The sequence below is a fragment of the Mus caroli genome, unplaced genomic scaffold (assembly GCF_978045245.1).
Source record: "Mus caroli unplaced genomic scaffold, Mus_caroli_1 scaffold_20, whole genome shotgun sequence".
Lineage (NCBI taxonomy): Eukaryota > Metazoa > Chordata > Mammalia > Rodentia > Muridae > Mus > Mus caroli.
This window is the reverse complement of record NW_028227275.1, coordinates 2,287,747-2,314,312: the sequence shown is the minus strand read 5'-3', so window position 1 is coordinate 2,314,312 and position 26,566 is coordinate 2,287,747. Positions and strand designations below refer to the sequence as shown.

Here is a 26,566-nt window from a genome sequence, read left to right as displayed (position 1 = left end):
GAAATAAGTTCTATCATTGCGTCTGGTACCTGACTGTCACAGGAAACAGGCAGCCCACTGCACAGACCATGACCCAAGGACCTTCTCACGGGCTGCGTTTTGCATGGTTTCCACCCCAGCCTTGGGTCTCTCTAAAGCATCATCAGCCTTACTTCCTACACTGGGTTTCACCCTCAGTAATCTCCCCCAAAGGGAGCTTTCTGAGAGAGAGCATCACGAGGCGTGCAGCAAGCACAGTGCGTGGGTTGGAAGGGATGCATGCCCAGGACCTCCACGGCTCAGGAAGGGCACCCTGGGCTCTTGCATCCCTCTCCCTCGTTAACTGCAAGAGTTGAAGTGGCGGGTACCGCTCCCCAGCTTCTGCAAAATGAACTCAAACAATCGTTAAATGCCTCCCCGTCTGCAAAACTGTCCGAGGAACAGTGACAAACGGGGACGAGAGAGCACTAAGAGTGAAGCACTGAAGAAAGGCGAAGTGCGGACCAAACAACGATGGGTCCCGAACGGAAAGCTTGAGTCTCGGTCCACCAAGGGAAGGAAGCCTCGCGAGATCTAGGGGTCGTGATCTCGTTGCGTTGCCTAGCGACAAAAAGACGCTGGCGGGCCCCCTGGCAAAACCCCGCTGTAGCTCTAAGTCTCCTACCATGGGGGATGAAGACGGCAGCCGCAGAGGCGGGATCACTAGGGACCTGCAGAAGCTGAAGCAGCAGGCGATGGCGTACTACCAGGAGAACGACGTCCCGCGCAAGCTGGAAGATCTGCTCAACTCCACCTTCTACCTCCAGCCTGCGGACGTCTACGGGCACCTGGTAGGGACGCGCGGGGAGCTCCCTCCTCCCTCTGGCCCACGCTGCGGCAGCGCGCTGCGTCTGCGCCTGCGCCACGGAGTCGCGCCTGCGCGCTGCTGGGCAGAAGGGTTGGGGGATGCCCAGCTGAGAACAAGGCGAGCGTGCTGCGCGGGGAGGATGCGGAGAGTTGGCAAGAGGACCCTGAATGGGTCTGTAACTCAGGTCTGCTCCGAGACTGGTGAGCTTCTTTACTATCCAAGGAGCTCACCTGCCGTTGGTTTTCTAAACCACAGACCCGACGCCGAACTCACCTTACCTGCGGGCGGGGACGCAAGCTGGACCACGAAACGAATGCCAGAGACTTGGCTGCAGCCCACCCCGGGTCCCATTCCTCTGGCTTCCACTCCCCCCCCAGATGTCTCAGATTCCAAATCCCAGGTGTGAAAACCTCACGCACCCTGAATTGGCTAGGTACCCAACTTCTTGGGCCAGTGACTGCCTAAATGCAGATTTCACTCTTCCCTCTCGGTTGTTGACTGAGTGTCCTTGAGCTCTCCTAGGGCCATCCTCTAGTAATCCTTTGAGTTACCTGATGGTTGGCTGCTGAGGAGGGGGATCCCTGTGCTTGGAAAGGAGTTGGAGTACCTACCGCTCGTCTTCGTCTCTAGAAGCTCTGCAAGATTTTAAAAAACAAACAAACAACAACAAACAAACAACAACAACAAAAACCCTTTTCTAAATAAAGAACTTGTGCCTCAGGGATTTAACTAGTACCCCACCCCCACCCCAACCCCTGCACTGTGAGACATAGGGACAATTATAGACTTTTTGTGGAATAGGTGAGTGAAGGCCTGATAAAGATTTCAATCCCTCTGTCTCTTGCTGAAGGAACTGTTAACTCGTTGTCTAAAAGGACACCTCACCCGGTCTCTTCCTAGTCTGTTAGGCAGCCTGGCACTGGTTTGTACAGCTCTTTGGGAACTCCATACCTTAGTTAGGGGCGGCCCCGTTTGCTTTCTATCCTTTGCTACAACATTCTGACCAAAAGCAACTTAGGAACTTGTTTATTTGGTTTACATTTCCATGCCACAGCCCATCACTGAAGGAAGTCTGGGCAGGAAATGCAGCAGAGGCTATGGGGGGGGGGGGGGAAATGCTGCCTACTGGTTTGCTTCTCATGGCTTGCTCAGCCTGCTTTCTTGGACAACCCTGGTCAACCTGCCCAAGGGTATCAGCGCCCATAGTGGGCAGAGCGCTCAGAAGTCAATCTTGGATCCTTTCCAAGTCATTTCTGCTCTGCCACTTAAAGGATATTGCAGTTACTAAGCTTCCCAAGAGGCCTGTTGGAGTTAGGTGTCACTGTGCATCAGCTGATGGTTGATGAGGGGAACACGGTTTTCACTGTTGACAAGCCAGGTGTCTGCCTGGGGGTGGGCAGGGATAAAAATCGTCCCCTTCAGATTTTTAAAATCTGAATATGTCACAGTATAAAGACCAATGACTTCCACAACTTGGGAAGAAGGATCAGGGAGTCAGTCGGCTTGCTATAGAAAGGCTTGCTGGAGAGAGATACCAAGTCTGTGGGTTAAGAAAGGTCTCGGGCGTGGTGGTGCACGCCTTTAATCCCAGCACTAGGGAGGCAGAGGCAGGCAGATTTCTGAGTTCGAGGCCAGCCTGGTCTACAAAGTAAGTTCCAGGACAGCCCGGGCTATACAGAGGAAACCCTATCTCTAAAAACAAAAAACAAACAACAAAAAAAGGTCTCAGGGTTCCTAATAAGACATGCTGTCCCAGCAGAGCTGTGGAGCTAACCCAGATCCAGGAAGGAGGACACATGTGGAGATGTTTTGTAGGAAATTCAATGTGTCTGGCCTTGTAGATAAATTCAGTGTGGTTTCTAATTTTTGTTTTTGTGTGTGTTGAAGGCAAACTACTTTTCTAAACTTGCGAAGCCTCCCTCCATATGCAAAATAGTGGGGAAAACCATACTGGATGGCCTGGGACTTCCTACTCTACAGGTGGAAATCTCCTGCACCATTCAAAATTTCCCCAAGGTATGAGGCAGTTAAAAAAATTTGTTCTTTTGTGTGTCCTGCCCATCTCTGTACTAACTAGCAAGAGTTGTCTAAGTTGCAGAAAGTTAATGGTTTTGAAATTCAATATTTTTGCTGTGTATATACGAACATATGTATTTATTCATAGGTATTCATAAAAGCTTGACTCAAACAATCAGCAATGCTGTGTGTTCTACGTTTCTGTGTGCTGGCCTGGAAATAGTCTTGTGGGGGGAGGAGGAAATGGGACAAAAATATTATGACATTATGATGCAATGAGTTCTATACGTCTACATTTGGGTTTATGTGTTTGAGATACGAAGAGTAACAATTTAGACAATTTATTTAGATAAATTTAACAGCTGGAAGTAGTGGTAAACTCCTGTAACCGAGGCCGAGAGGATCAGCAGTCACGCTATCCTCTGTTATTCTTAGTCATCTTAAGGTCAGCCTGGGCTAGGAGATACTCTTATCTCAGGAAACCTTCTGTTAATCATAGTAAGATTAGGCCAGCCTAAGATACGTGATACCCTATCTCAGGAAATCTGTTATGCATGGTAAGTTTAAGGCCAGCCTGGGCTGCAGGATACTCTGTGGCAGGAAAACAAAAGTAAATTTAAAAATTGAAAACAATTTAACAGCTTAATTCATGTTGTTTCCTACTTGTTACAAATATAATTGTCGCAGCCTCTGAGGGGAGAGTAATAAGGATTAAATCTGTAGCTGTTTCTTGGAGACATAGTGAAAGCTTGACATGGGAATTTTAGACCCATATTTTAACAAGAGGGTAATTTGAAATGTTTCATGAAGTCAAGTTTCTTCAATGTTTCAACAGATGTGCATTAGAGCCAAAAAAAAAAAAAGTATTGTTTTCCCCCTTGAAGTTGATGATAAAATACTATTAATGTTAAGTGCTAGATTAAGTCAATCTCCTGGGAGAGGGAGAGAAAATGCAGAACACGTTTGTGTCCTTGTCAGTACATCTGTTCCGTGGCGATCCCTACTCACTTTGAAGTCGTGGAGAACGCTTTGCCAGAGGTGTTGGATGCAGAGGAGTCAGAAAGGGCCCAGGCCGTGAGCACAGCTGTGCAGTGGATCAATCAGTCCATCACAGAGGAGCTGTGGGGTCTGGTCCCCTCCAACCAGGCAGAGGTGGACCACAGGCTCAGGTACAGCTTCCACTTCAAAATAATAATGGCCAGCTATAAACGCCTCGTTGTCTTCATGTTCCTCTGTGGAGCAGAGTTACTTAGGCCACTCACCGTCCTGATTTACCCAAGAAGTCTGAAATTGCATACACATGTGCACAAGCTTGTAAAGGTCAGAGTCCAACACCAGCTGTCTTCCTTGGTTGCTCTCCACCTTGTATTTTGAGACAAGGGATCCTAATTTAACTTACTGGAACTCATCAATCCAGCTGGACCGGCTGGCTAGTAAGCCCCTCTGTCTCTGCCTGCCCCGTGCTAACACAACAAGCACTCCTCACCACGCCCAGCCCTTTCCACGGGTGTTGGACACTGAGCTTGGGATCGTCATGTGTGCAGGCCACCCCAAGAGATTCCTATGCTTAGAGATGTAAAATTGGTAAACCAATCAAACATTGACTAGTAACGGTGATTCTTTGCTGTATAACTTTACTGTTCATTAAAGACTAAAGCAGTTTGCATCCAAACGAGATGTGTTTTTACATTTAGAATTAAATCTTGGCTGGATAGTTGATACCAAAAGACTCAGAGCACCTTCAACTTTTTTCGGAGTTGATGAATATTTTGTGTGCATGAGTGGATGTGTGTGTGTGTGTGTGCCTGCCACAGCACACACTTGAACACTTGTGGAGGTCAGAAGAAAACTTGATGGAGTGAGTTCTTTCCTTCCACCATGCTGAGTTCCAAGGGGTCAAACTCAGGTTGCCAGGCTGGGAGACACATATTTTTGCCTGCCGAGCTATTTTGCCAGCCCCAGAGTTGGCCAATATTTGGTTTTATAGGAGTCAAAGCTGAGAATCCTGCTTTGCATAAATACAGTTCAAAGCAGAATTATGTTTAGAGGCATATCATAAATTGTTGAAATTCTGTCCTAATCCTAAGCTAAAATTCGATTAACATTTTTGACTTTTAAAATCTTTTAAAATTGTATTTACTTTCATTTATGTGTTTGAGTGTTTGCCTGCATATATGTATGTATGTGTATGACGGGCATGCCTGCTGCCCAGAGGAACCAGAAAAGGGCATTGGATCTCCTGAAATTGGAGTTATAGGTGGCTGTGAGCCCCAACCATAAAAATGATTTTCATTGCCAATTCATAACTATAATTTTGGCACTATTATTAGTCATCTCTGTGTTTCCCAGTGGTCTTGGGTGACCCCTGTGAAAGGGTCATGAGACCCCTTTAGGGTTCTCGACAAGAGCAGCTTTTTTTCTTAACTGCTGACCTGTGTCTTCGGCCCTCTTGTTTGACGACGTTTCATGAAACTCAGACATTCTAACAGTGCAACCCAAAGACACACTGATTCAATATTTACCTGATGAGGGAGATAGTAAATGTTTATATTTTGTAGAATTAAACCATGATATTTCAGCAAGATCAAGAAGCTTGTACATATAATAAAATACTACAATGTGTAATGGACAGTAGTGTTTAATCTGAGGTGTTTCAGGCTGTGTTCATTGGTGGTCTGTAACAGGACAGTTGTGTGGCATTGCGAAGTGCACATGAGTGTTCAGAGACCTTTTTACTTTCACCAAATAGTTTGCAAACCCCAGCAGTCATTTACGTAAGCCCGTGGGGAATCATGACCTGCAGGTTAAGAAGCTGGGATGTAGACTGCAGAGCTGGGGAGACAGACAGTTTAAGCAGTCAGAGGTCCCTGAAGTCCACTGCTACACTCTTCCTGTGTAAGGCCATGAAGGGCCCCCTGGTCTCTGCTGCACAGGACTTCCTGGGCTCATCAGAGAAGTTTCTCAGGATAAAGATCAGGTGGTGGCGCACGCCTTTAATCCCAGTAGTTGGGAGGCAGAGGCAGGCGGATTTCTGAGTTCAAGGCCAGCCTGGTCTACAGAGTGAGTTTCAGGACAGCCAGGGCTATACAGAGAAACCCTGTCTCGGAGAAAAAAAAAAAAGAAAAAAAGAAAAAAAAGGTCACACATCCAGAGAACAGTCCTTTCCCCTCTGTTCCAGGCCACCTTTGAGCTCCTCAGACCTCTCCCTGTGGGTCACAGTGTCTGGTTGCTTACATTCTGCCCTCCAGCCACAACCAAGTCTTAGAGACCTTTAGCCCTCGATTAGGGTTTTTTTTAACTTCTAACATCAGAGAACCAAGTAGGGCTGAGTGAGTGTTATTCAATGCCACACGCAGCACTGGGTTAGAATTACCTTTCCTTTGTGCAGCTGGAAGGCTTCAACACCTTTGCCTCAGCAGAGGGCAACTGCAGCCTCTTCAGTTGTATTACTCAGGCAAGAGCAATGTCATGCTGGCTTTTTTTCTTTCTTTCTTTTTTTGCCTCAGAGTTAGATGATAACCTTGGGGTGGGGAGTCCTGAAAAGCGTAGACCAGGCTGGCCTCGAACTCAGAAATCTGCCTGCCTCTGCCTCCCGAGTGCTGGGATTAAAGGCGTGTGCCACCACGCCCGGCTGTATTGTCATTTTTATTATTTTTTTCCCACAGCTTCTACTTCCTTCTCCTGGAGTCTCCCTGCCCCCCCTCCCCCCCCCACCCCTACCCCATACCAAATCTAGACTGATACATGTTCTTCTGTTTCTGGATCTTTCTTTTACTTGATCTTGATCTTTTTTTTTTTTTTTTCCATAGAAGGGAAGATCAATGGAGATGGAGGGGGAGGGAGACAAAGTGAGAAAGGGGGAAGGAGGAAGACAGAGAGAGGGAGGAAAGAAGAGTGAGGGCAGGGAGAAAGAAAGACAGAAGGAGGGAGGGAAGAAGAGCCCCTTTGAAAAGGATGAGAACATTTGTGGGCTGCAGTATTTTGAAGTTCTTACACGAAGACTCTGCACCATGGTTGACACCTTAGCTGAGTGTAGAACTCAAGTCTCCTTCAGCTCTTCACGAGCTGTGTCCCACCACATCACCACTGTGTGGAACACTGCCTCTCCTCTCTGTCATCTTCAAAGACCCTCCTGCCTACACATATAAGCCTTCTACTCCCCACCCTTAACCAGCCTCGGCCTGGGCCTCAAACCCATCATCTCCATGCCCCACCTCCTCACCCTACAAACACTCCCATATTAACAGTCAAAAAAACCTAACAGGAGGTCCAGGACCTTCACTCCATCAAGGCGGCTGCTGTCCCTTTACACCCGGAAGTCTCTAACCCTTGTGATGTCCCGTCCACTGTCCCTGGTACCACCTCTTATAGTCGTAAATCTTAAAGACACGTTCTTCTTGGTCCTCCTGGATGTCCACTTCCAAGACCTTTCACATTCGTGGACCCTGATACTCAACAATCCCAGACAACTGACCTGGACTGTCCTCCCTCGAGGATTTATAGTCCCCACCTTTTTGGCCAGGCACTTGCTACAGACTTGGCTTGCCTTCTCCCCTTTCCTCCCACCTGCTTCAGTGTATAGCTAACCTCCTCCTTTGCAGCCCCTTCCCTCTCGGATAGCCTTGCTCTTCCATTTCCAGAGTTCCAGAAGTTACCAGAGCTCCCCTCCCAAAGCTCGACCCTCCTCCCCAAAAGTCACCATCTTAAATCTTCTCTCTGCCCAATCCAAAAGCCCCCCACTTTAAATCACCCATCTCTGCTCCTCATCCCGTGGCAAATTTCCTCCCTAAATACTCACTCCTGATATCCCTATACCAAGCCGCATCCGCACCTCCTCCTCCCTCCCACCCACAGTTTCTGATACTTAAAATGCTCTCCTTGCTACACCAGCCCTCTGCCTCTCTTGTCTATGCAAACCTTTCCATCCTTACACTTCCAAAACACATAAACACTACCTAGAACCTTTCCATTGCCACACAAAACTCTATAGACAGTACCAGCCGTAGCTGCCCCCACCCCCTTGTATCCCCTCTCCCCTAAGCCTCTCAGCTCATCTCTAAATCTAGAGAACAAACTCCGGAATCCCCTCACAATCTGTTGACTCCCCCCAACCCCCCACCACCTATGCCCACCGATACCTCCCTCATGTTCTCACTTCAAGAGGATTCCAATCTCCTCCTCCGTCTCCGATTCCATCCCTCCAAAACTTCTCTTATCAAAAACTCGCCACTCAATTTCTTACCCGTGCTCCCTCAACCCTCCCCCACTCATCTCTGCCTCAAGGTTCCCCAGACCCTATCACTCCTGTCAAAAACCCCTCAAAGCCCTCTGACCTGATTATTCTCATACACAAGAGGGTTCCTAGCTACTTTCTGGCCACACTTTGTGTGTGGATGGCAGCTCCTTCCTATCAGGCGGCCACATCAGACCAATCGATCACCCCTGGTCAGGATTCACCCTCACCTTCTGGTTCCTGTTCCCTTCTCATCACCCAATCCTACACACATCTCATCTCTCTTCTCACCCTCCTACTTTTCCTTTGCCCAAATGATTCCCGAAAATCCACCACCAACGGACTTCCCTAAAGTCATTAACTGTCCGGACGATCTCCAACATCATACACTGAACAAATCCTATACTCCCAGTTATAAGACACAACGAAACCTAAGCCACCTCCTCTCTGACCCCCCCCCAACTCCCCCCTCTTCTCAAGGCTAGACTTTTCTTGGGGTCAAGGTCATCCAACAAACTCTGTCCTCACCTTCCCTGACCCCTCCCCCTTCAGTGCCTCACAGCACTTACCTTGTGCCTCTATTCAAAGCCTCTCTCTGAGCAGCCCTGGTTGCCAGTGCTCCCCACCCCCCACTACTGACCACTTGTCCCCTTGACCACTTAAGTTCCCCTCTGGGAACCAAAGCCAAGTGCCTTCATCCTTTTCACTCCACCCCCAGAACCTGTTCCAGACCGACCCTCTCAGAGTCTACCAAGAGCCTCCCCAATCATCCATGTTCCTGAGATATCTCAATTTCAGAACCCACCTACCTGAACACCCCAAGAAAGACTATTCTGATGTAACAAAAGCCTCTTGCACTATAGTCTCCCAACACAATCAGACCCTGCTTCCAGGTAACAGCTGTTCCCCAATTAGCCTTATATAGCCAATCTAAAATTTCCTGGCTCCTCTAAAGAACTCTCAAACAGACTCCAGATAAGGACTCCTGCCAACCAACAGCTTGTTTTCCTGCCTATTGCCTATTACTAAGAGTGGCATCTCTCCCTCTTTCCCTGGTCTTGGGACTCCTCTCCCCAACTATCAGTTATAAACCTAACAGTTTCAAATGTACATTTGAGACAAAATTTTTTTCTAAACTCGTTAACTTCACTTCTGTCCCTAGTCTGTCTGGCCCAGCAGATTTCAAATAAACTACAGATTGCTACAGCAACCCTAGTGCCAGCCCCAGCTGTTTTCTCAAAATCTACATGCGGGTTCAGCCTCATAGACTATACTTCTGTAGCCTCAGATGGTCCTGCAGAACCTGTACAATGACTGACAGCCTGCTCTTCTATCTCCCTTTATATATATATATATATATATATATAGTTTTTCGAGACAGGGTTTCTCTGTGTAGCCCTGGCTGTCCTGGAACTCACTCTGTAGACCAGGCTGGCCTCGAACTCAGAAATCCACCTGCCTCTGCCTCCCAAGTGCTGGGATTAAAGGCGTGCGCCACCACTGCCAGGCAGTCCTCTATCTCCTATCTTTGTCACCTCTGGTTTAAAGAAATCTCCTTTGTGCCAAGAATATGGTCTTAGAAATGCAACGCTGTTCTGACTCGTGTTTCTGTGGGATGTTTTTATTCTCTTTTTTGTCTATGGAAGCTGTTATCTTTTTAATTCGAGAATGGGGGAGGGGTGGTGAAATGTTGGGTAGTTTTTCTCTACTAGGGTTTCCCCACAGTTTTTTTTTTTACATGCTCATTTTAAGTCGCACACACCTGCCTCTCATCAAAAGGAAAAAGGGCGGGGGTTGGGAGGGGGGCTGGAGAGATGGACCTGCAGTTAGGACTCACACTGGCAGCTCACCATAAGCCTGACTCCTGGAGAGTTTGCACACCTCTGGCCTTCACACGCGCGCGCACACACACACACACACACACACACACACACACACAGAGACAGAGAGACAGACAGAGAGACAGACAGAGAGACAGAGACAGAGAGAATAAGGAGGAAAGGGAACTACATCCTTACAATCCTGTCTAGAATGGTTTGGCTTCTGAATGTCATTTATATAAAAAGAAAAACGCAGTCACCCTTAGTCAAATTACATCTTCAAGTTTTATTTTGAAAGTATAAAAAGAGTTTAAATCATTTCAGTGATGAACACCTTAGAGAACGTGGCTTTCCAGGCAAAATGAATTTTGATTCCTAAAAAAGAAAAATGGCTTCGACGCCATCATTAATTTTATTAACCTTGGAAATTAAACCTAATTTGCTCCTCATTAACTAAAAAAAAATCATATTATTGTAACATTACCTCAGGGTCAGCGGTAAAAACGTGACATCCCATTGTAAAGACATATTTCTTGCCATTCAGGACCTTCTTTGAACATAAAGTACAAGAAGATAAAGAGAGAAAAGAATTGGAAAAGAGCCAGGAGGAGCTGGTTCCTGCACCTCCACCAGTGACGCTGCCGCCGCCACCGCCACCACCTCCCCCACCTCCCTCCAAAAAGAAAGGGCAGAAGGCAGGTGAGTGGCTTGGCATCTCCTGGCACCTTTGGTTTTAACCGTGTGAGGAGGAAGGAGTGGACAGTGCCCCGCCAGGTCCCATTCACCTCCCTTGCTGCTGTGCTGGGTAACAAGGTTTTATCCCACGCTTACCTCCATTTTTATTTGAGATACAAAACGATGGTGCTCTTATTCATAGCTGAGCACTTGCTGAATCAAACTTCCTAAACAGTGGAGGGCAGGAATTTGCCACCTCCTTGAAAGTTTCCATGAAGCAATCAAAAAAAAAAAAGCCCCCACAGTAAAGAGTCTGCTTTGATGAAGGTAAACTCTGTTTGCATATCTGTTAAACCTGAGAATCACCTGGAGGGAAAGATCAAACCCACGACTGTCCAGTTAAAGCAAGCTGTATGTTGGGGTGCCGCACCCTAAGTCGGGATTTGAGAGAGCAGCCCCTTCCGGCCTCTTGAATTCATTCCCCTTTATAGGAGAGACAAGGTGTTCACAAGAGTGAGAGAGCTGGCTGCTATACTTTGTTAGAAAGACACAAGGAAAGGGACGGGACATGGTAAGGATTACATCATGTGGATGGGGTCGCAAGCAGTTCACATCTCACCTAAGAAACAGGAACTTATTCTTAGTTATAAATACAAACCTTAACCTGCAAGGTACAATGTTTCTGTCCTGGTCCCACATTTTTTTACTGTAAACTAGACCATGAAGCTTTGCTACAATCTGACCTCTGCTCCATGCTTCCAACAGAGTGCTAACAGCAGCCCCTCCAGTCTGCTAACACTAGACCCACCCCTGGAATCATGGGCATTTTTATATTAGTCGAATCAGCTAACACGACCCCAGGTACAGGTGAACATCCAGTTAGAAAGTGGGTTTCATTAACTGAGACAACTCAAGGCCAGGAAGGAGCTGAGGTGATGGAAACGAGGCCCTTGACCTCATTGTTCCTGCTGCTGAGGTTCAGAGAGGGGAACACAACTGACCAAAGAGTTGCAGTTGACCCAGGCTTTGCCCCAGATGCTGTGGCAGACTCCACTGAGCTGCCTGTGGGGGCCCACAGTGACCCTCCATTCGCCTTTGATTCACAAAACTGAGAGCTTAAGGGAAGAGAAACTACAATGGAGGCAGGGATTTGCTCTGTACTAACCACGTGCTGGGTGCTGATGCATCTTATCTCCACTGAGGACCTGAGGTAGCTGTGGGGAAGAACAGGAGACTGGAGGCTTAGGAGGGACTCTGTTCTTGGACAGACAGGCTGCCTGAGAACTAGCAGAGTGAAGACACCTGAGGATTCCAGATTGACTGTCGGGCTTGGGCTTGAATAAAGATAGCAGGCAAACATGCAGCAAAGCATGGCGCTCTCTGGGTTTAGAGAGAAAGACCCGCAAGTTAGGCAAACATGTGAAGAGGATCTCAGTGGGGACTGTGATGATATGTAAAAGGGCAGGGCTTGGAAATTCAGACTCTAAAGCAAGTTTGCACCTACTTCCTGTAACATAGTAGGCAACCAATATGTTGTGTCCTCCACAACAAATCCCAGTTTACTTAAAAGCAAGTATGGGGGTAGCAGTATCCACCTCACACAATCGTGGACCAAGTTTATGGTGAGTGGCCTAAAAATCATTAGGCAGAATCCACGGCTGAGGATGACGGAATACTGCTAAGTCAGCAAATCTGGAAATTCCCCAGGAGCTAAGAAGGCCCAGCCTTGGCTTTCACCCCTTTCCTCTGTGCTGGGTCCTCTGTGAGTACAGCAATAAAGTGTGGTTTTATCCCAGTGAGATGTCTAGAAAAGAATCGTTTCTCTACGCTCTCCTCTCTAGGACGGAGGGATACGCTTTTGGAGAAACCTGTTTCACCCCCGGAGCCCCCTGAACCAGTCCTCCATGGTAGCATGGCCATAGGCGCTGTGTCCCTGGCAGTGGCCAAAGCCAGTGCGACCTTGGCCAGTGATCCTCTCTACTTAACCCTGGCGTCACTGAAGCATGATCAGGTCAGTCATGTTACATCCCAGCACATGGAACATGGGGCCAGGAACATGGAGGTACCAGGAGCTGCCATTCTCACTCTCCCCTCACTCTCCCTGCCTTTCAGGAGCAGCCATCGACATTCTCTATGCCTTTGCTGATGGGATCTGTACTGAGCTGTGGGAAGTCGTCACCTGGGAAGCTACATTTAATGAAAGAAGTGATTTGTATTCCCAGTCCTGGATTAACAGCCAAACAAGTACCTGATAACGGCTAAGACAATTTTCCTATTTGCTCCCCCTTCCCCCCACCTGCATCACTGATGGATTTTCGAGTAGATCAAGGGAAAGTGAATTAAATGGTATTTTAGGGAATCAAATAAGTAGGAAGAAAGCAAGGACAAAGCCAAAAGGAAACAGACCCTCTTAGAGGTCTAGTTTAGACAGCCTTGATTCATGTTTGTAATTCCGAGGATCAAGGTCTTGTTTGCCTGGAAAAGCCAGCATCTGAGGTACCAGGAGGAGGACCTTTCCTGACTTCTGGGCGGCAGCAAACAGAAACCTGCTTTCCAACACCTGCTGTGTTAGGAAGAACTCCAGGCCAGCAGGCGGGCCCAGCACCCGTGGGGCTGTCAGTGCCTATGTGAGGAAGTGAATGAATGCATCCTATGTCAAAGCTTCAGTTCTCAGGGGTGGTGCTGTCTTACCCTGCCCTGCTTAGGAATAACTGCATAAGGTTCACGCTATAGTGGTTCACACTATGGTGGTTCATGCTATGGTGAATGCTCTCAGAAAAAGCAGAGGAGACTATTCCCACTGCCTCCTGCAAAGACTGAAATTTTCCCAAGTTGGTGGGGATAAGTCTGATAAAAGCTTCACTTACTTTCTCTGTGAAGAAGAGCCCTTTTTAAACAAAATTATTACCTCACACTTTACAAATTTCAGGTGACTAGAGGTGGGTTGTTTTTTGTTTGTTTGTTTGTTGGTTTTTTGGTTTTGTTTGTTTGCTTGTTTGTTTTGGAGACACAGTTTCTATGTATAGCCCTGGCTGACCTGGAACTTACTCTGTAGACCAGGCTGGCCTCAAACTCAGAGATCTGCCTGCCTCTGCCTCCCAAGTGCTGGGATTAAAGGCGTGTGCCACCACTGCCCGGCTGTGACTAGAGTTTATATACGACATACCAGCTGTCAGATTCTGTTAGACTACACACAGTCAGGATCGGGCAGGATCCTGAGTCACTATCTCCTGTGCCGAGAGAGGCCCCAAAATGCTCTGCCTGACCCCCCTCATCACCCTCCCCCTGTGCAGCCCTCACCATCACAGCACGCCTCCTCTTCCTCCTTTCAAAGATTAATTTATTTCCATTTTATGCGCATGGCTGTTTTGCCTGCGAGAGAGAGTGAGTGTGTGTGTGTGTGTGTGTGTGTTTGCGCATGCCTATGCACCCTGTGTTTACAGCGCCTGAAGAGGCCAGAAGAGTGTTGGAATTCTCTGAAACTGGAACTATAGACAATTGTTAGCCGCCGTGTAGATGGTGGGAACTGAACCCCATGTCCCCTGCAAAAGACAAGTGTACCTTCCAGATGAACCTTCTCTCCAGCCTTCCCCCCTCCCTCCCACTGTGCTCTACTCCTTCATTGACAGTGGATTCAAACTAACTTAGCCAGGCCTCCTTGGTGACCTGTGCCGTGCATTGTTCAGCTTAGCCTAGAGACTATGATAGACCATTTAGCCAGTTTTCACAATGAAGATACCATGGCACCGCCTGTCACTCACACTTAGCCCAACAAGGCGGGGGGGGGGGGGGTGTCTTAGTTAGGGTTTTACTGCTGTGAACAGACACCATGACCAAGGCAAGTCTTATAAAAACACAACATTTAATTGGGGTTGGCTTACAGGTTCAGAGGTTCAGTCCAATATCATCAAGGTGGGAGCATGGCAGTAACCAGGCAGGCATGGTGCAGGCAGAGCTGAGAGTTCTATGTCTTCATCCAAGGCTGCTAGTGGAAGACTGACTTCCAGGCAACGAGGGTCTTTTATGCCCACACCCACAGTGACACAACTACTCCAACCAGGTCACACCTATTCCAACAAGGCCACACCCCCAAATGGTGCTACTCCTGGGTCCAAGAATATACAAACCATACAGGGGGCCAAGATTAACATCTGTCTTATTTATGTAGACTGGCAGTCCTCCATGGGGAGTCCATGAGCAGTCCCAGGACACATGGCCATCAGGGTATGACTTTCCTATTTGAAACCTAAAATTGTACATTTGTCCACCCTGGCTGTTCTGCTTACAGAGTGTCGAGTTGCTTCTGGAAATTCAGAAACAAGTTAACAGAGCGATGGAGACGGTGAGTCAAGGGAGGCTGTGGCGACTGCTGACACTCAAATCCAGCTTGCCGTTCAGTGTGGAGGTCACTCAGTATTGCTATTGTCACTATGGAAAGCGTATTTGTTTGTTTTGGGTTTCCCAGGCAAATCAAGTCAGTCCTAGTCTGCTCTTTTGCTACTATGACAGTATGACAGTCACCAGGACCAGGAAAGCAGCCCCCCCGGGGGGGGTTATCTGGCTTCCACATCTAGGTGACAATCTGTCACTGAGTCAGGGCAAGAACTCAAACGGGAGCCTGAAACCGAAGCCATGGGGATACCACTTTCTGGCTTGGTCTAACCTGGGCAGTTCTTCAGTTGAGGGTTCCTCCTAGGTGACTCTGGGTTTGTGCCACGCTGACAGCTGAAGATTCCCGTTGGTCCAAGTGCACACACTGCTCACTGGCAGCGGAGCTGTCTTCTGAGGATATTGAACAGTCCCATTCTACTCTCTGAGACAACTAGCTCTTTGCTTAGTTCATCCACTGGGATTTGCAGATTATTCCATGACATCTGGCTCTTGCCAAAGATCAAATCTACCTTGATTTTGCTCTGAGAATATTGGGCCTGTGAAAGCAAATCCCACACTGGCAAGCGGTCAAGAGAGGATTTGGTCTCCACCTGCCCAAAAAGGAGTGTGTGCACACAAGGAGTATGTGCACACACTAAGGGTTCCTAATGTGACCTGTGTATGCTTTGGTAGCATGAATGTGTAGGTGAGTGAGAAGGCAGAGGGAGAGGATGAACTAGAGATGCATTTGAGTTTGAGAAATAGTTAAGGACTTTAAGAAGGGCGTTAATGGAATGATCTCCACATGTGTATTTTTGGCCAACTTTGTACACATGTGAACGGGAGTGGAATTCGTAATGTAAAAGACTAGTCCCCTAAGAATAGCCAGCCACGGTCCACTGCTCTGCTCATTTTCAGGGATGTCTGAAAATAGCAAGTGTCTTAGTCAGGGTTTCTATTCCTGCACAAACATCATGACCAAGAAGCAAGTTGGGGAGGAAAGGGTTTATTCGGCTTACACTTCCATACTGCTGTTCATCACCAAGGAAGTCAGGACTGGAACTCACGCAGGTCAGAAAGCAGGAGCTGATGCAGAGGCCATGGAGGGGTGTTCTTTACTGGCTTGCTTCCCCTGGCTTGCTCAGCCTATTCTCTTATATTACTAGCCCAGAGATGGTCTCACTCACAAGGGCCTTTCCCGCTTGATCACTAATTGAGAAAATGCCTTACAGTTGGATCTCATGGAGGCATTTCCTCAACTGAAGCTCCTTTTCCTGTGATAACTCCAGCGTGTCAAATTGACACAAAACTAGCCAGTACACCAAGTAACATGTTTCTTTATCTTCCCATAGCTTCCACCTCCAAAACAAGAGACCAAAAAAGGGCATAATGGGAGCAAAAGAGCTCAGGTGAGCAGGTGCTGAGTGGGCCCTCTCTCCTCCTTAGCATGTTGCTTCCAAGACCAGGTCTAGGTCGATGAGAGAGAATTTGTTCCAAGAGTGCTAAATACAGAGCTCAGTCTAACAGAGGCCTCAGTCTCCCTCTTCCTGGCTGGGGGTTTCCTGGAGAGCCACCATCAGTTAACTGAGATCTTAAGAGCCCAGGCAGCCTTTAGGAGCAGCAGGACTGGATACGATCCTATAGGTGAAAGACGTGGGCAAGAGACCATCTTTATGAATAACAGACCGACATAGGACAGCCTAGATATTCATTGTATCACTAACAGAAGAAAAAGAAAAGGCAATGCTCACACTCATAGAGGTCAGAGAACAGCTCAGAGGAGTCTGTTTCTCCCCACCCCCTACCATGTGGTACTCGGGTGCCAGGCTAGGTGGAGTGTGCCTTACCCACTAAGTTATCTCACTGCACTAATTTAAAAAGTGTCACAATGGGCCGGGCGGTGGTGGCGCATGCCTTTAATCCCAATACTTGGGAGGCAGAGGCAGGTAGATTTCTGAGTTCGAGGCCAGCTTGGTCTACAGAGTGAGTTCCGGGACAGCCAGGGCTACAGAGAAACCCTGTCTCGAAAAAACCAAAAAAGAATTTAAAAAATTAAAAAAAAAAAAGAGAGAGAGAGAGAGAGAAAGAAAGAAAGACTAAAAGTTAATATTACAGTTAGGCTCACCTAGAGGAAAACCAAACATAAGAAAGTAGGTTTTGAAGAGGAGAGTTGACTAGAGAACTATGGGTGTTTACAGGGATGTCCTGGTGGTTGTGGCTCAGGTTAGCCCAGCATTCAAGGGCAGAGCCAGTCAAGAGGAGTATACAGGCACACCGAAGAGAGAAAAGCAGGATGGTGCCGGGGAATTGTAAGCCCAGACCAGGGGTGGGTGCGGGATGGGTTTGGAAGCAGAAATCATCCAAAATGGGAAAAGATCTTTGGAGATCCGCGTCCTATCCCAGAGCTTTCCAATAACCTTACCACACTGTGGTGACTTGTACCATTTTCTTCTGGTTTTGCAGCCACCGATCACTGGCAAGGTATCTCACCTTGGCTGTTTAACCATCAACTACGACGCCATAGAGCAGCCACTGCTGCTTCTTCAGGTGATCTGCTCAAACCTGGGGTTGGAACTGGGAGTGAACTTCCATCTCGCCATCAACTGTGCTGGGCACGAGCTGATGGACTATGTAAGTCTCCCCTCTGCACAGACACCCGGTTTACAGGACACAGTTTTTAAATTAGAATTTACCTGAATATTTTCTTAACAGTTGCTATCATACATGCACAAATAGAAATGGAGTTGAGAAGACCAAGTTATTTGACTAGAAAACATTGTACTATTAATTTTGAAGCAGTATTAAAATATCATGATTTTATATAGAAATTCTGCAATTAAAATGGACACATAAAATGGTTTTAAAAGTGAAAAAAGTTATGGCCAGAGAGGTGGCTCAGAGATTAAGAGCACCAACTACTCTTCCAGAGGTCCTGAGTTCAGTACCCAGCAACCACACGGTGGCTCACAACCATCTGTAATGAGATCCAATGCCCTCTTCTGGTGTGTCTGAAGACGGCTACAGTGCACTCACATATAAAATAATATATAAATCTCTTGTTTTAATTGAAAAAGGTTTAAAGCCCTTCACTATGGACTTCTTAGGAACCTATCTAATTGCACGATTTATAGTGTAATCATGAAAGCTGTTGAGAGATAATTTAACAGTCTGTTATGTTTTGTGAGTATAAAATGCTGAATTTGTCAGGCATTCAGACTCAAGCCCATCAACTACGTTGCCATAGAGCAGCCACTGCTGCTTATACAGGGGATCTGCTCATAGGGCTTCATATATGATAGGAGCCTAACTCCCAAGTTACTAAGTTTATGAGGAATGTGGATTTATTTCAACTAAATACATTATTGTCTCCAGCCTGGACCATCACCTGGCAATCATTTCACCTATAGAGGGAAACATTTTAAAAGGAAATGCAAACTGCTCCTACTACCTACCTCCCTGAGTGCCCACCTCCCTGACCCCCCACCTCCCCGAGTCCCCATCTCCCTGACCCCCCCCCACCTCCCCGAGTCCCCACCTCGCTGACCCCCGACCTCCCCGAGTCCCCACCCCCAGGTGACAGCAGCAGTTCTTTTTTTTTTTTTTTTTTTTGGTTTTTTTTTCAAGACAGGGTTTCTCTGTGTAGCCCTGGCTGTCCTGGAACTCACTTTGTAGACCAAGCTGGCCTCGAACTCAGAAATCCGCCTGCCTCTGCCTCCCGAGTGCTGCCATTAAAGGCATGCACCACCACAGCCCCGGCAGCAGTTCATTTCTATACCTGGGAATCACTGTGAGGAAATGTAGTCAAGTTTCCTGTTTTACATACATTTCCCATTCTCAGATGCACCCGTGCAGAGTCTTGGTTTTATAAAATGCCAGTCACATTGAGGCACACGAGTGCTAACTTGGTAATTAATGTCGGGTTCAGGAGACACGGCACATAGGGTTTCACTTAACTGTGATTCTAACTCTCACTATAAAGAAAAATCTGAGCAGTATAGAAGAACCGTTAAGTTTTTGGCTGATTTCTAAAAAGTTATTTTACTTCTAAAGAAACTAAGCACACAGAGGGATGTCTAAAGTAATTTCCTATTCTTCATGTAATGATTGGTTCCTGAGCATACCATTAAGAAAAAATAATTGCCTGTTTCCATCAGCAATGTATACCAAGGACTATGAATATACTGACTGCCAGTGCTAACTAGAATGGGTATTTATTGCTCATATTCAGTAAAATGTATTAGGTCGATATCAGATAGTTCTTACCATAACGTGAGTTCAAAGTCATTAGCATTTCTTCACTGACAAGATAGGATTTTTAAGATTCTCAGTTATAGAAGCTAAGACTTCTTACTGCTTTTTTAATGTGAAAAAGGTAGAAATCCATTTAACTGTGGGCTTCTTAGGAACCTGCTTTCTTCAGGTAGAGTCCATCTATTATCTGGAACAGCAGGGGTGCATTAGCAAAGCCCCTCCCCACATCCCCCCCCCGCACCCCCCAGCCCACCTCCCTCCCTAACTTAAGCATCCCTGGTGCCACCCCACATCACAAAGTTGAACACAAGCTGCTCCGTCTTACAGGACTAAACTTCAACCCCATGTACTCTCATACTTAACGCTAAGAGTCTTTGCAGAAATCAAATGAACAGGCTTGCACCAGAACCTTCCTTTCTCGGGCAGCGTGGCTCCCCTGCAACACCTTCCCAGGACCACCTGATTCTCATCTTGGATATTAGTATGTAAAAGCTCCACCCTGATTTCACAGTTTTCAACGTTCACAGAGAGGGAAATGGGAGATTTGGTTCCTACTGAGTTGAAAGATAGTGGGTCCCAGAGTGGGCAGGCCTGTGTTGCCGCTCTGTGACAATAGTTTGTAGGGGTTGGGCTATTGTCTACCTACCTGGGCAGCTGGGGGCCTGCACAGCCATGTCATGAACCTAAGTAGAAAGCCTTTCTCCTCCCACTCTGTGCCCGACGGTTTGTTGTACAGAAGGCTTCATCCACAGTCGGTGTGAAGAGCTCTCCCTGGGGCATCAAAGACAATGGGTGCCTTGGCTTCCCCAGGTTACAAACCACATGAAAGTTAGGGCACATAGATCGTCGAGCGGATCGTGCCCTGAGAGAACTAGTTCCTAACTGTCAGCATGAGAAAGAGTGTGGATGGCAGCTCCTGAAGAGCCCGCCCCTCATCCTTCGCCGCCTTCCTTACACTGCAGAGTAAAGGGAAGTACGAAGTGATGGTGGGCACCCACAAAAGCGCAGCTGAGATGGTGGAGCTCTACGTGGACCTGATCAACAAGTATCCTTCCATAATCGCCTTAATTGATCCTTTCAGGAAGGAGGTAAGCAGGGCCCACCTTTTCTGTCTCAGAACATATATTTTACACGGGATAAAGTAAGCGTTCTCACCTTCCACATTTTATAACAAAGCAGAACAAAAACCCCATTCTTCTGGACCTCTGTTATTGGGAATGTGTTGTAATTTGGGCTGGGGCTGGGCTACTTTGTTTTGGCATTTATGAAAAGGCACTTACTAAGCAAATGAATAGCAGGAACACAATTACCTAGGAGCTTGCCCGTCTGTGAAATGAAACGAGCCATTCGCAAGCCCTTCAGGAGTACCTGTGTATTTACAAGCAGCCTGACTGATGGAAGCCGTCCCTGCTGTGCCAGCCGGTGCTTCGATAGGTTAATCATATATCATTTTCATGTGCTCATGGAAATAGGACTTTTATGAGGCCAGATATTTCTCAGCCTAAGGCCATTTACTACGTATGCATAAAAGTAACAGCTATATTTTTAGAAGGTTTGAGGTCCGGAGGCTTTGCAGTATATTCAGATGAGTGCCCCTGACAAGGGTCAGCTATAGGATATGAAAGACCTCATCCAAAAGTGCAGTTCTTGGTTTTGAGCCTTTGAGAGCCATCTGTGTATTAAACACACATCTGAGACAACTAATCACATGCCACACAATAGGAAAGCCAGACAGAGCTAGTGTGGAGTTTTGGGGCTTCCCAGCTCCTTCTCCTCCTTCTCAGAAAACACAGCAGAACTCAGGGCCTCACTAAGCGTTCTAATGACAGCTGTCAACGTGATAGTTTCCACCTGCACAGTCAGCAAATACAGGATGGCTTGAAATTAGGTCCAGTGGCCGAGATAACTCTATGTGCATGTAGATATATGCATAAACATATACACACATGCGTGCACTCACAGACCCTCACTCTGACACATGCACATATGCACACGCACAAACACATGCACACATACATACACACACATATACACATGTGCGCACACACACACACATGTGCACACACACACACACATACCTAATTATACATTTCATGCCATACAGTGGTCTCACCATCACTGACATGGTTAAAGCTCTTCCAAGCCTTTTGATTCAGGTGTCCGTTTGTTTCATAGAAATAGCCGAAGAATCTTCTAGCCAAGTCAGTGTTTAACTGCACCATGGACAAAACTTAATGGTGATACCCCGGGGCTTAAAGAACTCCACAGTCAGAGTGAGGATAATATGTGAGGCATTAATGCTTTTGAATTTTGTTTTTTATTTTTTTTTCTACAAGATCTTTAGGCTCAAATCAAACTAGTTGCCACTTCACTTCTCTCCACAAAGCTTCTCATTTGTCTGACAGTGACACAGGGATCCTTAGGGCACGGATGTCACGGAAAATATTTTATGTTTCAGATGATGTGTATGACTTGATTATGTGCTATTACTCCTGTTGTTTTGTGATTGTGTTCGAGGCTTTATTTAACGATCCACTCTTAACTGTTTGCCCAGGACGCCGAGCAGTGGGACAGCCTCTATGCTGCTCTGGCTTCCCGGTGCTACATAATTGCAGGCGCCGCTTCCGGGAGCGTCTCTAAACTCCTAGAATACAGAAATATAAGCACCCTGAAATCCCACGGACTGATCATAAAGCACACAAACCAAACCACAATGTCTGACTTGGTGGACATAACCCATCTTATCAACGGTGAGCAAAATATTGATCTGTGAGACCTGTAATGGCTTGGTCATGCAAGGAGCCAAACCCACACAGTATGTCTAAGCTAATGAAAATCGAGGATTAAATCTTGAAAGCAAAGGAAGTTCAGCCATCGTGTGGGACTGAGTGCAGCTTAGGGACTGGCACCATGATGTTCCGTGGCAGCCGTAGCCCACGAGGTCAGACCCTTCAATGATGGCTACCACGGTCGCCTCACAGCAGGCAGGGCTTTCTACCCCTAACAGGGACTAAAGCCTGGTTTTCTTCCAGAGGGCAGAGCCATCTTAGCACACCTGTCTTCTTAGGCTGGTCGTTTGGGGTAAAGAGGAATACCAGAGACACTCAGAAGGGGTACCCAGCCCTTACTGCCACAGGAGAGGCCCAAAGCTTTGAATCCTGCCCTGGGAAACAGCTGGTACCTTCATCAGGTCACCAGAGACAATGTAGTCCTTAGACTCAGGGAAACAGCTTGGCATTCATAAAGGTGAAGCACCGAGCTCCACCAGGGAACAGAGGACCACATGTGTTAGTCTGCCACACCTGGATAAGACCTTGTGAATGTCTCTCCACACCACAACCTGTGTGCATGCTCATGAGCAGGAGGACCTGAGTTCAATTCCCAGAACCCATGTAAAAAGTCAAGTGTAGGCTTATAATCCCAGTGATGGTGTTGATGGTGTGATGGGAGCTAGAGACAGGAGGATCCCTGAACTTGCTGGCTGGCTGGTGAAATTCTAAGATAATGAGACACCCTACCTCAGTAAATGAAGGAATGAATGAATGACTAAATAGATAGAAGAAGGCTTCCTGAGGATCAAGACATGAGTGTATCCTTTGGCCTTCAAATAAATGTGCAGTGGATTGAGATCTTATCAGCTGATCTGCTTTGAGCACCCTCTCCCCCACCCTTTCAGTAGTGATAACCTGTACCTTACATCTGATGGATCTTAAGGGCGGTGTCACATGCCTTTGTGCTTTGGTATGACTGTTCACTGTGAGCGTGGGTCAGAGGACAGCCTCGTCGGCACGGCACAGACCAGTCTAGCCATTCTGAGAGCTTCCCAGGTTTCTCCTGTCCCCTCTCCCTGTGGAAATACTGAGTTTACAGATGCGAGTGGTGTAGCACACAGCTTTTACAGGGGCCCCAGGGATTCAAACTCACGTCGTCCTGCCTGTGCAGGAAGTGCTTTTACCCACTGAGCATCTCTCTTGCCCACCGCCCCTCCCTCTACTTTTAAATAGCATATAAGGTACTGAAAAAGAACTAAACAGATGGGGGTAATAAAGATGAAGGCTTTGGGTATGAATGCCCAGGTGGTCAGATCGTCAATCCATCCCCAGAAGCCCTAACATCTAGGAAATGTCTTGCTGTGATCACAGTCCTGTACGAATGTGAACTTCGTGTAAACAACACATGACTGACAGGAGCCACTCTTGCAGGCAAGAAGCTCCTGGCTGTCTTTGGAAGCACAGACTCGGAGTCCTCTGATGACAGCCTTGTCGATTTGGTAAGTGCAGAACGACGGTCAATTGCAGAATTGCCAAAACACCGCTTTTATGATGAATTGGTATTTCAGGGAAATGCAGTCTTTGGTGGAGAAAGTCGAGTAACCTTTTATGAAATAGACAGGCTTCCAGCCAGACAGCTTCCTTTTGCAAAGCGCTCATCTTTGAACTTTTTAAAAGAGGCAGAATTGACGTCCAGGGAAAATGATGGGCGCAATAAAATGACTGGGGGTGCACACTTGTAATCTTCTTCCTAAAACGAGGTGCAAAAGGCCAGGCCGTGCCCCGATGAAATCGGCACACTCTCAGGACTGGTAAAGTGCCTGATGGACTGTCAGGCCCTCCATCTGTTCACTGTCAGCGCTCAGCCTGCCAGCAGGCCACTTTACTTCCAGAAGAGAAAACCCCCTCACAGAATCCCAGAGCAGTTCTAAAAGGGCTGCTTAAAACCAAGACTCTGCTGTTTAAAATAAGTTGTTCCCCCCCCCCTCTCCCCACCCCTGCCTCAGGCTGTTGGACTCGGTGCCCGGTTTATCAAGTTGGGGGGTCTTTCTCGGGGTGAACGGATGACCAAATACAACCGCCTTCTTGCTATAGAGGAAGAACTCATCCAGAGGGGAGTATGGGGTATGTGCGGCTTTTTCTGCTTTGTTTTCCCCTGTAGCAGTGAATAAGGGAACAAAGATTGGAAGGGAGGGAATAGAAGTCCCTCAGCAGGAGGGCGGGACAACCCAAAGACTATAAATCAACGCTGACAAGAGCAGGATAGCACTCGCCACAATGTCCATTGTTGGCTTAATGGATTATCTATTTACCTGAATGGTTAAGACTCTTGCCACCCTTCTCCTTGCTGAATAGGCTGCTTGGTGGTGTTCAATAGAATTAATTGATTGGAATCTCCAAGACTCCCTTTTGTTATGGCCCAAATTATACTTAAGGTTTCTCTGTACAGCCCCTGAAAGTTAAAGGCAGATGTGTTCCTTCTGGAAACAACTTGTTTTACTTCAAATAAGTAGGCGGCGTGTTGATTCTAACATGGTCTCACAGAGAGGAGCGAAGGTCCCTCAGGAAAGGAACTGATTGATGGTTTGTGAGACCCAAACTTTGTACATCTGCATGGCGAGCTTCTTGTGTCCCCGCTGGAGAAATCCTTACTAAATATTCATCTTTACTTTTTAAAACTACCCATTGGCCCAATGGTGGCCGTAGCCAGCAGAGAGAGAAAGAGATACAGATAAAATTATGATTTAAGAAAGTATCAGAGGGCTACACAGAGAAACCCTATCTTAAAAAAAAATATGGAGATCTTCAAACACACCCTAAGATTCAGGAGAAATAAAGGCGTAATTAGAAGATAGTTTCTGAGTTTTATAAAGGCTGTCCAAAGTTAGGCCATGCTGTTTACTATATGATACCATGGCTTGTCAGTCTCTGGCACCTCCATAGGTGACATTATATTGTTTTAAATATCATCTCATCTTTTGTCCTGCTGACTTGTAGGGCCTTCAAAGACTTCTCCTATCTACCAGTGCCTAAGAAAGTCAGCTGCTTTAGAACATCAAAAAGAACCTGAAGAGATCAGAGACCCACCCCCCTTTTTAAAGGTGCTAGCCCAGGGCCATCCTGGAATGGATTAAGTGATTAGGGAGAATTTCTCTAAAGCTGTTAGATAAACTCAAAGAATGCCCCAAATTAGCAAAACAAATAGTAGCATCACTCCCACTTGGCAAAATGTCAGCCACTTAAGTATGGCCCTTATTTTACTTGGTTCTTCTTAGGATGGTCCCTGTCTGCTGTGGTTTCCCTTAGAGTAGGTAGTTTGCATTCATGTGCAGGGCTGGCCTTTGCTTAGTGTACAGCAGTTGCCTCCAAATGTCACAACGGTAGGTGAAACCCAAGCAGAACAGGGCAAGTGTCAGACTGTTCTGAGAGCTCTAGATCCTTTTGGGTCTGATGATCTTCAGATCCTTCGGTGTAACATCAGAATCAGCACCACTGGGTCAGTACGGTAAACTATTTATTTATTTATTTATTTATTTTTAAATAGGTTTCAGTGAAGAACACAATTTTTCTTTCTTTCAAGAGGATGCTACTACCACAATGGCTGAGGAAACTCTTGGGCCCCTGGACTCCATCTTCCCCACAGAGGTGATAGAGGAATCAGCTAAAACATGAGCCTCCCTCCCGGTTCTGGACTCCCAGGGCACAGTCACTCCACCAGTGTGGGCCAGTTGGTGTGAAGTGTCTCCACGGCGGCTCCACTCTGAACTCCACTTATATCCGTAAATGAGTATAATCACCAACATGTGCATGCTTTCGGTTTCACCGTCGGGTAAAATATATGCCTGGTGGGTTTGCCTGCAGCTCATGAGCTTTACTTTCGAGGCCACTTTGCCATGGGACACTAGCTCTACTGTCTCCTTCTGAAGGTCATGACCTAAGTTCATGAGAGGCTAATGTATTTCCATGTCAGGTTCACGCCCAGTCACACACCTTAACCCCTCATAAATCAGAGCGGCTCTAGCACCAAAAGACTGTTTCCCTGAGTAGCTCCTGGCACCACACAGGCATCCTCTGATTTTGTTTCTCTTGGGCCTCTGTGCTTGGACCACAGATGCTTTGCCTAGCCACCAACATGCACCAAGCCTTGCCCATCTTAGCTTCCAACATTGATTACCTATGCCTGTACTGATACTTCTATCTTAGCTTCTGACACTTGATTACCTATGTCTGTGCCTTTCCTCATCCCTCTGGTGTGTTCATCATCCCTGTATTATTTTTTTTTTCCTTAGGTCCCTTTTGAAACATGAGTGGGATTAACTTAATAAAAAACACTTGTAAATGAATGCTTTTACAACCATCCAGTGCCCTCCTACCACAGCACCAAGAAACAAGCACCAAGGTCAAATCCGTGTTGACAGACGCTCCTCCTCTGTGAGCCAGAGCTGGGCTTTTAGCAGGGAGTTAAAGTAAACATTCAAACATAGAACAGTGAAGTAAGTCCTTCACATTATCCTACTGTTTGTTAGGTGAGCTGTAATGAGGGTGATCTGCAACTAAAGACTGGGTAAGTTGCACTGGCCTGGCCTGCAGCAGAATTTTTTCA

General features: G+C 46.9%; 2 protein-coding genes across 2 annotated transcripts in view; one reads left to right on the top strand and one right to left on the bottom strand.

The window, feature by feature from the left end:
• Positions 1-772, bottom strand: part of Hspa12a (heat shock protein family A (Hsp70) member 12A) — a 148,882-nt gene extending 148,110 nt beyond the window's left edge. The window contains exon 1 of the mRNA XM_029472581.2: positions 644-772. Coding sequence (XP_029328441.1) covers positions 644-646 — 3 coding nt within the window. The 5' untranslated portion in view covers positions 647-772. The remainder of the gene's footprint in view (positions 1-643) is intronic.
• Eno4 (enolase 4) lies at positions 591-26,566 on the top strand. The gene is made up of 14 exons (XM_021151658.3): positions 591-809; positions 2,714-2,842; positions 3,821-4,011; positions 10,440-10,594; positions 12,412-12,581; positions 12,683-12,814; positions 14,859-14,912; positions 16,294-16,350; positions 17,405-17,572; positions 20,155-20,280; positions 21,747-21,942; positions 23,395-23,462; positions 23,970-24,087; positions 25,508-26,566. The coding sequence occupies exons 1-14, from the start codon at positions 645-647 to the stop codon at positions 25,633-25,635; spliced, it is 1,857 nt and encodes a 618-aa protein (XP_021007317.1). The 5' UTR covers positions 591-644; the 3' UTR covers positions 25,636-26,566.

Excerpts from the sequence above, each read along its gene's own strand:
- Eno4 (XM_021151658.3), top strand. The coding sequence starts at position 645 with ATGGGGGATGAAGACGGCAGCCGCAGAGGCGGGATCACTAGGGACCTG. Across the intron at positions 12,815-14,858 it reads CTGGATTAACAGCCAAACAA|AGTGTCGAGTTGCTTCTGGA; the intron begins GTACCTGATAAC and ends TTCTGCTTACAG. Across the intron at positions 23,463-23,969 it reads ATGACAGCCTTGTCGATTTG|GCTGTTGGACTCGGTGCCCG; the intron begins GTAAGTGCAGAA and ends CCCCTGCCTCAG.